At 44.8% G+C, this 12312-nt stretch overlaps 2 protein-coding genes across 2 annotated transcripts in view; both read left to right on the top strand.

The window, feature by feature from the left end:
* Positions 1-4495, top strand: part of pappa2 (pappalysin 2) — a gene marked incomplete at both ends in the record, with an annotated part of 278401 nt that extends 273906 nt beyond the window's left edge. The window contains one exon of the mRNA XM_079505807.1: positions 4370-4495. Within this exon, the coding sequence (XP_079361933.1) occupies positions 4370-4495 (126 nt within the window). The remainder of the gene's footprint in view (positions 1-4369) is intronic.
* The window catches only part of astn1 (astrotactin 1), a gene marked incomplete at its 3' end in the record, with an annotated part of 1033675 nt that overhangs the window by 894276 nt on the left and 127087 nt on the right, over positions 1-12312 (top strand). The window lies entirely within an intron of this gene.

Below are 12312 nucleotides of genomic sequence, written 5' to 3'. Positions count from 1 at the left end.
CTCTTTATCGCCCCCCGGGGGGACGTTACGGGTGACATGCTCTTTATCGCCCCCTGGGGGGACGTTACGGATGACATCATGCTCTTTATCGCCCCCCGGGGGGACGTTACGGGTGACATCATGCTCTTTATCGCCCCCCGGGGGGACGTTACGGCTGACATCATGCTCTTTATCGCCCCCCGGGGGGACGTTACGGCTGACATCATGCTCTTTATCGCCCCCCGGGGGGACGTTACGGGTGACATCATGCTCTTTATCGCCCCCCGGGGGGACGTTACGGCTGACATCATGCTCTTTATCGCCCCCCGGGGGGACGTTACGGGTGACATGCTCTTTATCGCCCCCCGGGGGGACGTTACGGGTGACATCATGCTCTTTATCGCCCCCCGGGGGGACGTTACGGTTGACATCATGCTCTTTATCGCCCCCCGGGGGGACGTTACGGGTGACATCATGCTCTTTATCGCCCCCCGGGGGGACGTTACGGGTGACATCATGCTCTTTATCGCCCCCCGGGGGGACGTTACGGGTGACATCATGCTCTTTATCGCCCCCCGGGGGGACGTTACGGGTGACATGCTCTTTATCGCCCCCTGGGGGGACGTTACGGATGACATCATGCTCTTTATCGCCCCCCGGGGGGACGTTACGGGTGACATCATGCTCTTTATCGCCCCCCGGGGGGACGTTACGGCTGACATCATGCTCTTTATCGCCCCCCGGGGGGACGTTACGGGTGACATCATGCTCTTTATCGCCCCCCGGGGGGACGTTACGGGTGACATGCTCTTTATCGCCCCCTGGGGGGACGTTACGGGTGACATCATGCTCTTTATCGCCCCCCGGGGGGACGTTGACATCATGCTCTTTATCGCCCCCCGGGGGGACGTTACGGGTGACATGCTCTTTATCGCCCCCTGGGGGGACGTTACGGGTGACATCATGCTCTTTATCGCCCCCCGGGGGGACGTTACGGGTGACATCATGCTCTTTATCGCCCCCCGGGGGGACGTTACGGGTGACATCATGCTCTTTATCGCCCCCCGGGGGGACGTTACGGGTGACATGCTCTTTATCGCCCCCTGGGGGGACGTTACGGCTTGACATCATGCTCTTTATCGCCCCCCGGGGGGACGTTACGGTTGACATCATGCTCTTTATCGCCCCCCGGGGGGACGTTACGGATGACATCATGCTCTTTATCGCCCCCCGGGGGGACGTTACGGCTGCCTTTGAAAAGTGATGTGAGGAAATACAAAAGTCTACTAACCCATTGGGCCCGGCGGGGCGGCAGCACAGTCTACTAACCCATTGGGCCCGGCGGGGCGGCAGCACAGTCTACTAACCCATTGGGCCCGGCGGGGCGGGAGCACAGTCTACTAACCCATTGGGCCCGGCGGGGCGGCAGCACAGTCTACTAACCCATTGGGCCCGGTGGGGCGGCAGCGCAGTCTACTAACCCATTGGGCCCGGCGGGGCGGCAGCGCAGTCTACTAACCCATTGGGCCCGGCGGGAAGCGGGAGCGCATTCCGTCAGTGTCACTTTAGATTTTTACCACTTTGTTATTGGCTTTAGTAAAACAAATAGCAGATCTACAAGCTCATAGCGTGTCACGTCGTGCCGCGCTATGAGCTTGTAGATCTGCTATTTTTTTATTTCTTTAAATCATGAAAATATGTTCAAATCTTTCAATATACAATTCACAATTTAGGCATTTAGCAGGTGCTCTTAATCCAGAGCAATTTATAGGCCTAAGCAAGAACAAAAAGTTGGTAATACATCAAATACAACAAAAATTGTAAATTATATTATATATATTTTGTTAATTAATATCTTTGCATATGGGGTCCCTGGAGCTAAATATTGTCAAATGGGGGTCGGCGGCCAAATACATATAATGTTGGGGGTCCTTGACATGGAAAGGTTATACTTTGAGGACCTCTGATATTATAGAAATGTTGTTTTATTTGTATTTTTCAGTGTTAGGATTTATAGAAGGCGTTTTGTAGAATGGACGTCATGCAGGTCTCACTGGGCTAAGAGCACGGTCAAGTTACTAAGCAGTACTTTAGCCTCTTCAAGTACACAAACAGTATGGAGTGGAAATGGCAAAGAAATCACTTTGCTCGCTGTTAGGGTCAACGGGAGCAAATTACTTTGTTATCGTCCCCTTTGCTGTTTTATTAAAAAAAAATGAAACGACTACCGTGGTCGACTATTTGCTTTTCTCAATAACTTTATTTTTAAACTAAAGAATTGAATCTATTACTTTATTTATTGTAAAATATTAAAATTCTACAGGCTATCTAAACAGGGAGAATCTACGTGTCTTTGATCCACCCCCCCCCCACACACACACACACACACACAACCACACACACAACCACACACACACACACACACACACACACACACACACACACACACACACACACACACACACACACTCACACACAACCAACCATATCCCATTTGGTTTCATTTTACACTCTCTCAGTTCAACATCTGAATTATCTTATTTACAAGAAGTCTACACAATTAGCCCATTTGGGCCTGACGTCGAAATAAAAAAAACGTTCGCTCTGAAAGAATATATATTCAAAGATGTGTGCCGCATTTTTACGATTTTTCCAAAAATAGCAGACCTACGAGCTCCTAGCGCGCCACTCGGTGGCGCGCTATGAGCTTGTAGATCTGCTATTTTTCAATAGCTAAAGTATAACATAATGCTTAGTTAAAACACCAAAAGGGGTTCCCGTCCAGAATGAGTGTGAATGTAGAAGAATTGTTATTTTGATCAACGTGTGCCTATAGTTATCTCTCCTATTGGTGCCAACATCAATACAGCATATCAATACTGTAATGTAGAAAATGCTAGTAGAAGTCCTGTATTCAAAATGTACTCGAGGTTCGCCGGAACTATAAGGTATTTTGAAAATAGCCGATCTACAAGCTCACAATATGTCGTGATCGCATTGTGAGCGGCTATTTTCAAATGGCCGAGATGTATATATAATAGGGCTGAAGTGGTTCATGTATTTTTTACAATTTACAATTTAGGCATTTAGTAGACGCTCTACATTAGGCAAGAACAAAAGCATGGGAATACATCACATATATAATTGCATTTATCATGAAACATGCGTAAGCTAAGAACGTAACTAGAACATATCTATATAATGACACTATACATATAAACTATACATATATACTATACTATGCTATACATATGTACTATGATGTGCTATGACTACATACAATGCAATTATTGTGATGTCTACATTACATGCTATAAGTCTGTTTCAAATGCTATCTAAGTCTAAAAGTGCTATCTATAAGGGGGTAGGGTAAGTGCTATGGGCCATGATGGAGTCTGAAAAGGTGGGTCTTCAGACTACGGCGGAAGATTGGGAGTGATGCTGCATTTCTGACTGCAACGGGGAGTGCATTCCACAGTTTTTGGGCCAGAAGGGAGAAGAGTATTTTTTGTGATAATAATGAAAATCCACAGAGTATAACTATAACTACCGGTAGTTATTAAAGTTTTCAAATAATTGTATTGGAGTAAAAGTACAACATTTGCCTCCACAGTTCAGAAGTAAAAGTATTGACATTTGGACCTACAGTATACTCCAGTTAAAAAGTCCCTCACAATTGCACGCAACGTGTACTTAGTTTACCTTCCATCACTGAAAGATGTTGAGGTCAAATTTACCTTCCATCACTGAAAGATGTTGAGGTCACATTTGAGGTCCGGGCTTAAAGGACCACTTCACCACTTTTCAACATCTTCATATAATTGGAACTAATGTTCATGATAAAAACATGTTTTCCTACTCAGTCTGTGTCTCATAGGAGGGCTTTGGGCAGTTCGGACACCCGTCCACCAGATTTTCTTTTTTACAAGATTTGTTTTAAAATATATTTAGATTTCTATTATCGTGAGAACGATGGCTTCAACTTTTGCATTACATTGCAACTTTTCAGGAAAAGAAAGCCTGCCGTTTCTATTAGCTTGGATTCACCATCGATGATGTCACTGGTGGACGGGTTTCTGAACTGCCCACAGCCCTCCTATGAGACACAGAGTAGGAAAAAATGGTGGTATTTTATCATGAACATTAGTTAGGACCAATTATAGGAAGAGAAGTTGAAAAGTGGTGAAGTGGTCCTTTAACTTCCGCTCGCTCGAGCCATTGAGTTATAATGGAACTTCCGGGTGCTTCAAAACGCCACTGAGCAGCTTCTATTGAAATTAATAGCGGGGGGCGGGGCTGTCGCTCCCGGTCATCCGTCCATCCTTTATAACTCTATGCCTGACCCGCTGTATGTATGCTTTTTTTTTTTTTTTTGCTTGCTGACTGACAGGTCATCCAGTTTGGGGCAGACTGCGATCAGGACGAGTGCACCTGCCGTGATCCGAGCGCAGAGGAGAACAAGAGCAGAGCCAAGGGGTCGGACGAAGGGGAGGGAGGAGGAGGAGGAAGGCTCTGATCCGAAGAGCTCAACCCACAGACTACACAGCAGAGACGTCATTTCAGAAAAAAATACTTTTTGCAGGGGTGGCAAGAAATTGAGAAAACGTTTGAGTGGAAATCTTGAAAGAACAAGAAAATGGCCGCCCACACACACTGATAGCCAAAGTGCCAAATATTTTATTTTGGACACACACAAAAAAAAGAAACTTTTCGGCCGTACAGATTCCTTCAGCTCAAGTTTATTCTCCCGTGGACCGGCACCACTACAAGGACTTTGCTGTGCATAAAGCATCCCCTCGTGCAAAACGAAAAAAGTTACCGTAGCTCCATTTCTACATTGGCGAAGATAGTGGTCAATGAAAGTGATTCATGGATTCATGGATATTGTTTTATAATCCAGGGCCTGTCTTCCTAACGAACAAGGACAAGGTGCCTTCATTTGAGCTTGACCTTCCGCCTATTGGTTCCCCAATAGGCGGCCCGCGGGCCATTTGCGGCCCGCGGAGCGCCCCCTTGCGGCCTGCGGAAGATTTTTTTTTTTTATAAATGGCATTAAATGGGGGTCAGTAGCCTATGCATGTCAAACTGGGCATCCTTTTCAAATGGGGTCTTGCCCTGAAAATGATTTTTCAGGGCAAGACCTCGACCTCACGTGTGCGGACTCGGCCCCCAGCCTGGTACCCTAGTCAAAATATGGCCCTTGAGGAAAATTAATTGGGGAACCCTGGACCTACTGTATAGTCGGGGTGGAATCCTTCAAAGATGTATGTAGTTACTTGCCCGATTCTTTGACTCGAGTGTCGGACAATATAAGTGGCTAAACATAGTAAGATCTGGGGTAACGCGAACTTTAAAGATGTAGTGCCATGATCTTTTTCACACCTAAAACATGATGATGGTACTAGGAGGAAGACGTTATTAGGAAGTTTTATTTTGTCAAAAAAGTGTACAGAAAGTGTTCAAATTGTGGTTTATGTGGCCGCACCGCCCACCAGCTAATTAACCCATTTTGACCTGAGATCAGATTCTAAAAATGTCGTCTACATCCTGACAGTTTTCTGAAAAAGCTATGTTTCTATGTCAGTGGTTCTTCTATGAGCTTGTAGATCTGCTATTTTCCAATAGCTAAAGCATATCATAATGCTAACACCAAAAGGGGTTCCCGCCCAGAACGGGTTAAGTACAGGTGGTTTTCACCTTAACTCCACCCACATGGACTTAAGCCTCGCCCATAAATGTGTGTTGTATGATAATGGGGATAATGGGGGGTTAGGGGAGAGGGTAGGGTTAAAATTGTGTATTTTCGATTGGGCCTTTTGACTCAAAGGCTTTCAGCTTTCAGCAAGATACCAAAAAATACACAGGGAAGACATATTTAATATTATTAACTCCATAGACACATACAACACAGAAAAGGTACCAAAAACAAAAATCACGGCACTCCATCTTTCTGTGGCTGCAAACGATCGTCAAATAGGTTTCAGCTGTGGACGTGACGGACCTGTCTGTGCGTTGTCTTCCTGTTGGGGAGCATTGTGGGTAATCAAAGTGCATTGTGGGTAATTGTTTTGCCAACTACACTTAGGAAACACATCATATCAGTTACTTTAGCTCAGTGGTTCCCAAAGTGGGGTCCGGGGGCCCCCAGGGTCCCTTGAGGGAGTTCCAGGGGGTCCCCAGCTAAATGGAACCAAATGGACCCTTATGGGACTGTAACTCTGAGAGTGTACAAACAAATGGACAGGTCCATTTGGTTCCACTTGTACACTCTCAGAGTTAAATGTACATTGATTTTACAATATAAATTGGGAGTCCCAAAGAAATGCCATTAAATGGGGGTCCGTAGACTAATGCATGTCAAACCGGGGGTTGAGAATCACTGCTAGAGCCGTAAAAGTCTTCTCTTATGGGGGTCCCTGGCATTATCTTTTTAAATGGGGGTCCACGGGGCTAATTGGTGTAAAAAATGTTTTGGGGGTCATTGACGTGAAAAGGTTTGGGAACCACTGCTTTAGCTCCCATGTTGTAAACCGCAGTCATCCTGACTCTCAAGTTTCTGGGTTTGATTGATACCACAAGTCGCCATGCTGACTTGTGGTAGACATTTTTTTTTTGGGTCAAAATTCAATTTTTGCCATGTCGGACACACAGAATGAGCGGACAATAATATTACCGTGGCATTGTGAAATCCACGATCTCGACCGCGGTCGAAAAATGATGATGATGATGATGATGTTAGTCTGACGTCCCGAAAATCCGACATTACTAACCCTAAACCCCTAACCCAAACCCTAAGAACTGCACACAGAAGCCACGGGTGAGTCTTAACTCATTGGCCCCATAATCGCCTTTTCACGCCTTGTTTCCAAACGCCCCGGGCGCCAAGATCGTCTTTTCTTGGTTACGGTTCACAACTGTGTCCTGTACGCGCTCATAACACTCTGGTTCTGGTGTGGTGAAAAAAAAAAGAAAACTAGATGGGGCTGTTGGCGGTCAATGAGTCAATGACCGGCCACGTATATGTCGGACTGACGAGATGTCGGACTAGCACGGTGCCCCCCCCCCCCCCCCCCCCCCCATTGTGATGAGGGCCCTCCCTCCCTGCTAACTATGTGCTGTATATACTGTACTGTACCGTAGCAGCATGTTGATCAAATGTCAGCATGCCAGCGATATTCTACAGTCCATACCAATGCCCTTCTTACCATCGTTCATGTTAAACGGCACTATGAGCTGTTTTAAATACCAACTGTGCTACAACTTCGTCGTGCAGTTCAGAAACAGTTTTGTGCCGTTTTTGAGAAGTGCATGGATGTGTTGGAGGAAGGTTTCTCCTACATTATACAGAATTAGATCACAGGTCTGTCTGCAACGCTGCGGGCACTTACAGTACAACCTCCTTCTGTACATTACCAGCTCAGTGGCCTTGTGGTTAGAGTGTCCACCCTGAACTGGGAGGTCGGGGTTCAATCCCCGGCCGGGTCATACCAAAGACTCTAAAAATGGGATGCTTGACACTCAGCATCAAGGGTTGGATTGGGGGTAGTATGCGACATACTAGCGTCATGTCCAGGGGGTGTACTTGTACTTCAAGCTGCCTCACGTTACAGAAACAGGAGATAGGCTCCTGCCCTATGGGCCTCATGGCTCGGCAAGGCTACTTACCTTTTGTACATTGCAATAGCTCCCAAACGTGTGTAGGCCTAATATATATGCGGTAGTGTCAGGCGCTGTAGACTAAACCGGTTGCTCGAGGAATTCTGCTTGAATTCCACTTTTTAAAGGACGGGAGCAAACAAACCCCACCACGACACAATAACCACACTAAGTGAAACCTCTTAAAGGACGGGAGCAAACAAACCCCACCACGACACAATAACCACACTAAGTGAAACCTCTTAAAGGACGGGAGCAAACAAACCCCACCACGACACAATAACCACACTAAGTGAAACCTCTTAAAGGACGGGAGCAAACAAACCCCACCACGACACAATAACCACACTAAGTGAAACCTCTTAAAGGACGGGAGCAAACAAACCCCACCACGACACAATAACCACACTAAGTGAAACCTCTTAAAGGACGGGAGCAAACAAACCCCACCACGACACAATAACTTTTGTAGATTGTATACAGCTTTAGGAATGTGAAAGGATACTTATCTGTAATGACTAACATGTATAGACTAATATATTTGGACAATCTAACATATTTACTAGATTATGTCCTGGTCACACGATTCAACACTACATTATATAAATATATATTATACATATGTATAAAACACCACAGATACAGCGATACAATTATTTACGCACATTGGACGGTACTGCTCATATTCTGGGATTTAAAAAAAAAAAAGTGTTTTAGTCTCAAGTACAGAAGAAAGGCTGATTTGATTGAACTTTTGAGGACATAGTGTAACATTTTGTTCAAAACATAATGTTGTGTTTAGGTCTTTCAAAACCATTGTATTTCACTCATTTCAATTGGATAAAATACTTTCAATCAGAGGATGTCAACAAGGGCACAGTTCTGATTTTAGATTTGAGTGTAGCGTTTGACACGATGGACAACAGCATCCAATTCATTACAAAGTTCTAATGCTGGAGCACTCTAGCCTCGCGTAGCGATCCTTATATCACTGGGTGGATATTTGTCTCGTCCCTCTCAGTATTAGATATTTTTTCCCTTGGGGCAGTTACAAAACGATTCAAACAGACTCGATTCGTTAGACCTACAACCAATCAGAGCAACACAGGCCACTTGACTGTCCCTCTACATCAGGGGTTCTCAACGTTTTTGGCTGCGGACCCCCGGAAATGCTTTGGCCATGTCTCGCTTATTTTGAAGAGCCAAAAATCTAGACCGGATGTTGTGAACTTATATTGGGTTGTGTGACGATGCTGTATAGTTCCATGTTTGCCGCGGGTGCTGCTTTAACATGGTGCAGAACTGAAGGATCACATCGTCGGCGCTGGGCCCTGGAATAAACCTTGTTTTGACCAAAAATGCCATCTGGGACAAGGAATAGGAAATACAGGCGATTGAAAGAAACAGATAGAATGGGTGATTATGGCCACGGTGATTTTAATGCCACGATCCTGTGTTATTGACAGCACCAGCTAGCAACCCGATGCTAACGTAAGTAGCATTAAGACTCGACCGATCGAAAGCGCTATAAAAGCGCAATTGCCATTGATCTACGGCAATGGCGTTGAGGGTTTTATTACATTATGAGCTTTAATTAATTGACATAGATCTCAGCCAATGGCGCTATAAGTGTTAAGGGAAGTTTATGCATGCACTACCATTTTCCAGTCATTCAGTTGCAAAAAAACAAAAACATTTTTTTTGGTCCCCATAATTTGGGGACCCCCTAAAATTATTCCGGGAACACCCGAGGGGTCGCGACCCCCAGGTTGAGAACCCCTGGTCTACAGAATGGGTGCCCCACTACTTCATATCTAGTATATGAAGTAGCGGGCGCCCATTCTGTGGGGCAGTAGAGCACAACTGTCCCGTTTACTCCTGCTATGGCGGCATCCATCTTTGTTGTGAAAAAAGGAACGAACCTCTTGCAATGTCCCGCCCCATATTTGCCTTGGTTATGGCCTGGTTCCATGACAAATCTGGTTGGCTCGTCACCACATTTAGCGGTCGTGAAGTCCAGAGGGGCCAGTCTTAATAATATGCATTGCAAAGGCAGACAAAGGCTGGCTATACGTGAGGCTATAGGAGCACTCAACAGATGTGAATTGTTGGCAGAGTTTGCGAGGAAAAACAACCACGTCTATGAAAAAAAAAAGCCCAAAAGAAGCAACTGGGTCACACTTTAAACCTATATAAATCGGCTATATTAAACAAAAGAAACGCAACCCGCAATTACCAATATTTACAAGCAACTTTACAGAAAAACAAGCCCAAAGTCTCTGATAATAAGCAGAAATGGCAACACTGATCAGTTGGCCGGTAAAGAATATTTTGTGTGTCCCATTTTGTGTAAATCCGCCAATGCATGTTATCCAGAAAATGTATCTTAAATACAATGTTTTCAGGGAAGCCCTAGCCTGATTATCAGACTGACATTGTCTCCTGTCTGAGCGATTTCAAGGGGGAGGGGATTAGAATTTCCATTGGTGTTGTTTTTCCCTCCTTCCTCTGTGTGTTGCGCTGCGTGATGACGCTGAAAACGGGACTCGGCGCTGATTGGTTGTTCGTTAGACCCACCCCCACCATCAATTCTCATTGGATAATACATTTTTGTACCGAAGAAATTATAGGTTCACAGCACAACACCAGACCAAGAGACGCAGTCCACTCAGAGAGTGGGCGGGGTCTTTGGGCTGGATCCAGGCTAGGGAAGCCCTACGTTAACTTTGGTTTTGAGATACTATTGTGGACCTCAGTCCTGACTTCAAACATTTCCTCTATGTATTATACTGTATATGTAAGAAAAGGAAATCTGGTAGAGACTAGCCGTAAATCATGAACAAATGAAATCCAAATCTTTGTACTTGTAATCATGTTTTGTGTGATATTAAACTGTACTTTATACTCTGTATGAAATAAAGTGTAACTTTATAAAACGGAGATTATGTTTCATTATTTGTTAGTTCATAATATAAATTGTGAATTTATTGTATTTTTTAATTAATATGTGTGTGCCAAGTTCCTTTTGTTATTTGGGGGAATGATGAAAATCAATATAGCCTCTACTATTATGGCGTTTTTCATGTTTTTCAACATTAGTTTGTATTGTCGAAAACCATGAAAAAACTGCATGCTATAGGCCTAGTATGTTGTTTTTCATGGTTTTCGACGATTAAAAAAAAGATGAAAATCACGAAAACCCGACATTCTGTGAAGTCCTACATACTTACACCTAGAAACTCCACTCAAACATTAAAATGTTCATCTTATGGTGGACATGTTTGCCTGAATACGAATCTTTGAAATAGTTTCTTAGTTTTAGAAATATATAGTGATTTCAAATTTGATACATTTATAATGGGGGTCAATGGCAGATGTTGGCACGTCAAAAAATCACTTTCAGCTAGAAACTCCATTCACACTTTTTTTTAATTCAGCTTACTGTCGACACAAGCTGGAACTTTTTACTTTGAAATGTTTTGTAGTTTCTGAGTTATTTGACTTAAACGTCCAATGCATTCTCAATGGCAATAGCACAAACTTTGGCATGCTACTAGTCCGACTCCTACATAGTTAAACCTGGAAACCCATTCAAACTTAAGGTGGACAAGGTTTGCCTGAAAAATAATCTTTGAAATGTTTCATAGTTTTAGAAATATAGTGCATACAAATTTGAGCAATGTATAATGGGGGTCAATGGGGACACAGCCCTCCCCGCACCCACTGCTCACGCATCAATGGGTTATTTTTCAGTACTCGACACATGATTTGAACCGTCAAGGTATCCTGTGGTGTCCCGTATGGCTAGCCCACTGCGCCAGCGGTACCGGCCAGGCCAATTAAAACAATTAAAACGTTCTTTTTTTAAGTTGTTGTCTGCACCAGGCCGAAGGCATGGGGAGAGAGTATGTTTTGCACTCCGTCCGTGTGTGTGTGTGTGTGTGTGTGTGTGTGTGTGTGTGTGTGTGTGTGTGTGTGTGTGTGTGTGTGGCCCTTCCGTCCATCCGTTACCAAAGGGGTTCTCAACGTTTTTGGCTGGGGACCCCTGACCCCCGCCCCGCCCCCCCTCCCCACCACCAATACAAACTGACTGCAAAAAGAACCTTAATAATTTTCCAGCCATTGAGTTGCAAAACAAAATAAGGTTTTTCTTTTTTTTTATAATAATTTGGGGGCCCCCCAAAATAATTTGGCGACCCCCCGAGGGGTCGCGACCCACATGTTGAGAACCCCTGCATTACCAGCTAATCTCCGGCACCGTTGGCCTGATCCATGCCAATCTTTGCACACACACTCCCTGGATGCCAACGACGAACCTCTGCCCCAAATATTCCACAACGGCTTGTTTAAGCGCCATGAGGCAGATTTTGTGCCTATGTATGTGCCTATGTATGTAACATGTATTTATACATGTATGTTCTGTGTATGTATTTATACAACACGTATGTTCAAGTGATCACCGCTGTGTTCTTGACCAATCACAGTGACAATGATATCTACATGTGGTAGTAACACGGAGGAGCCTGAAGGTGGCGCCGTTGAGACGGATCGGCCAGGGGAACCCTCCGGGCACGATGCGCTGCCAGGCATGGTCAGGAGTGCCTTTTGTTTGTTTGTCATTAAACTGGTGTTTTGAAGGATTCAGTAGTGGTTTTCAACCAGTGGTCCTTGATGGGG

Source organism: Electrona antarctica (assembly GCF_951216825.1).
Source record: "Electrona antarctica genome assembly, chromosome: 1".
In the NCBI taxonomy this organism is placed as follows: domain Eukaryota; kingdom Metazoa; phylum Chordata; class Actinopteri; order Myctophiformes; family Myctophidae; genus Electrona; species Electrona antarctica.
This window is presented reverse-complemented; position numbering and strand designations above follow the sequence as displayed.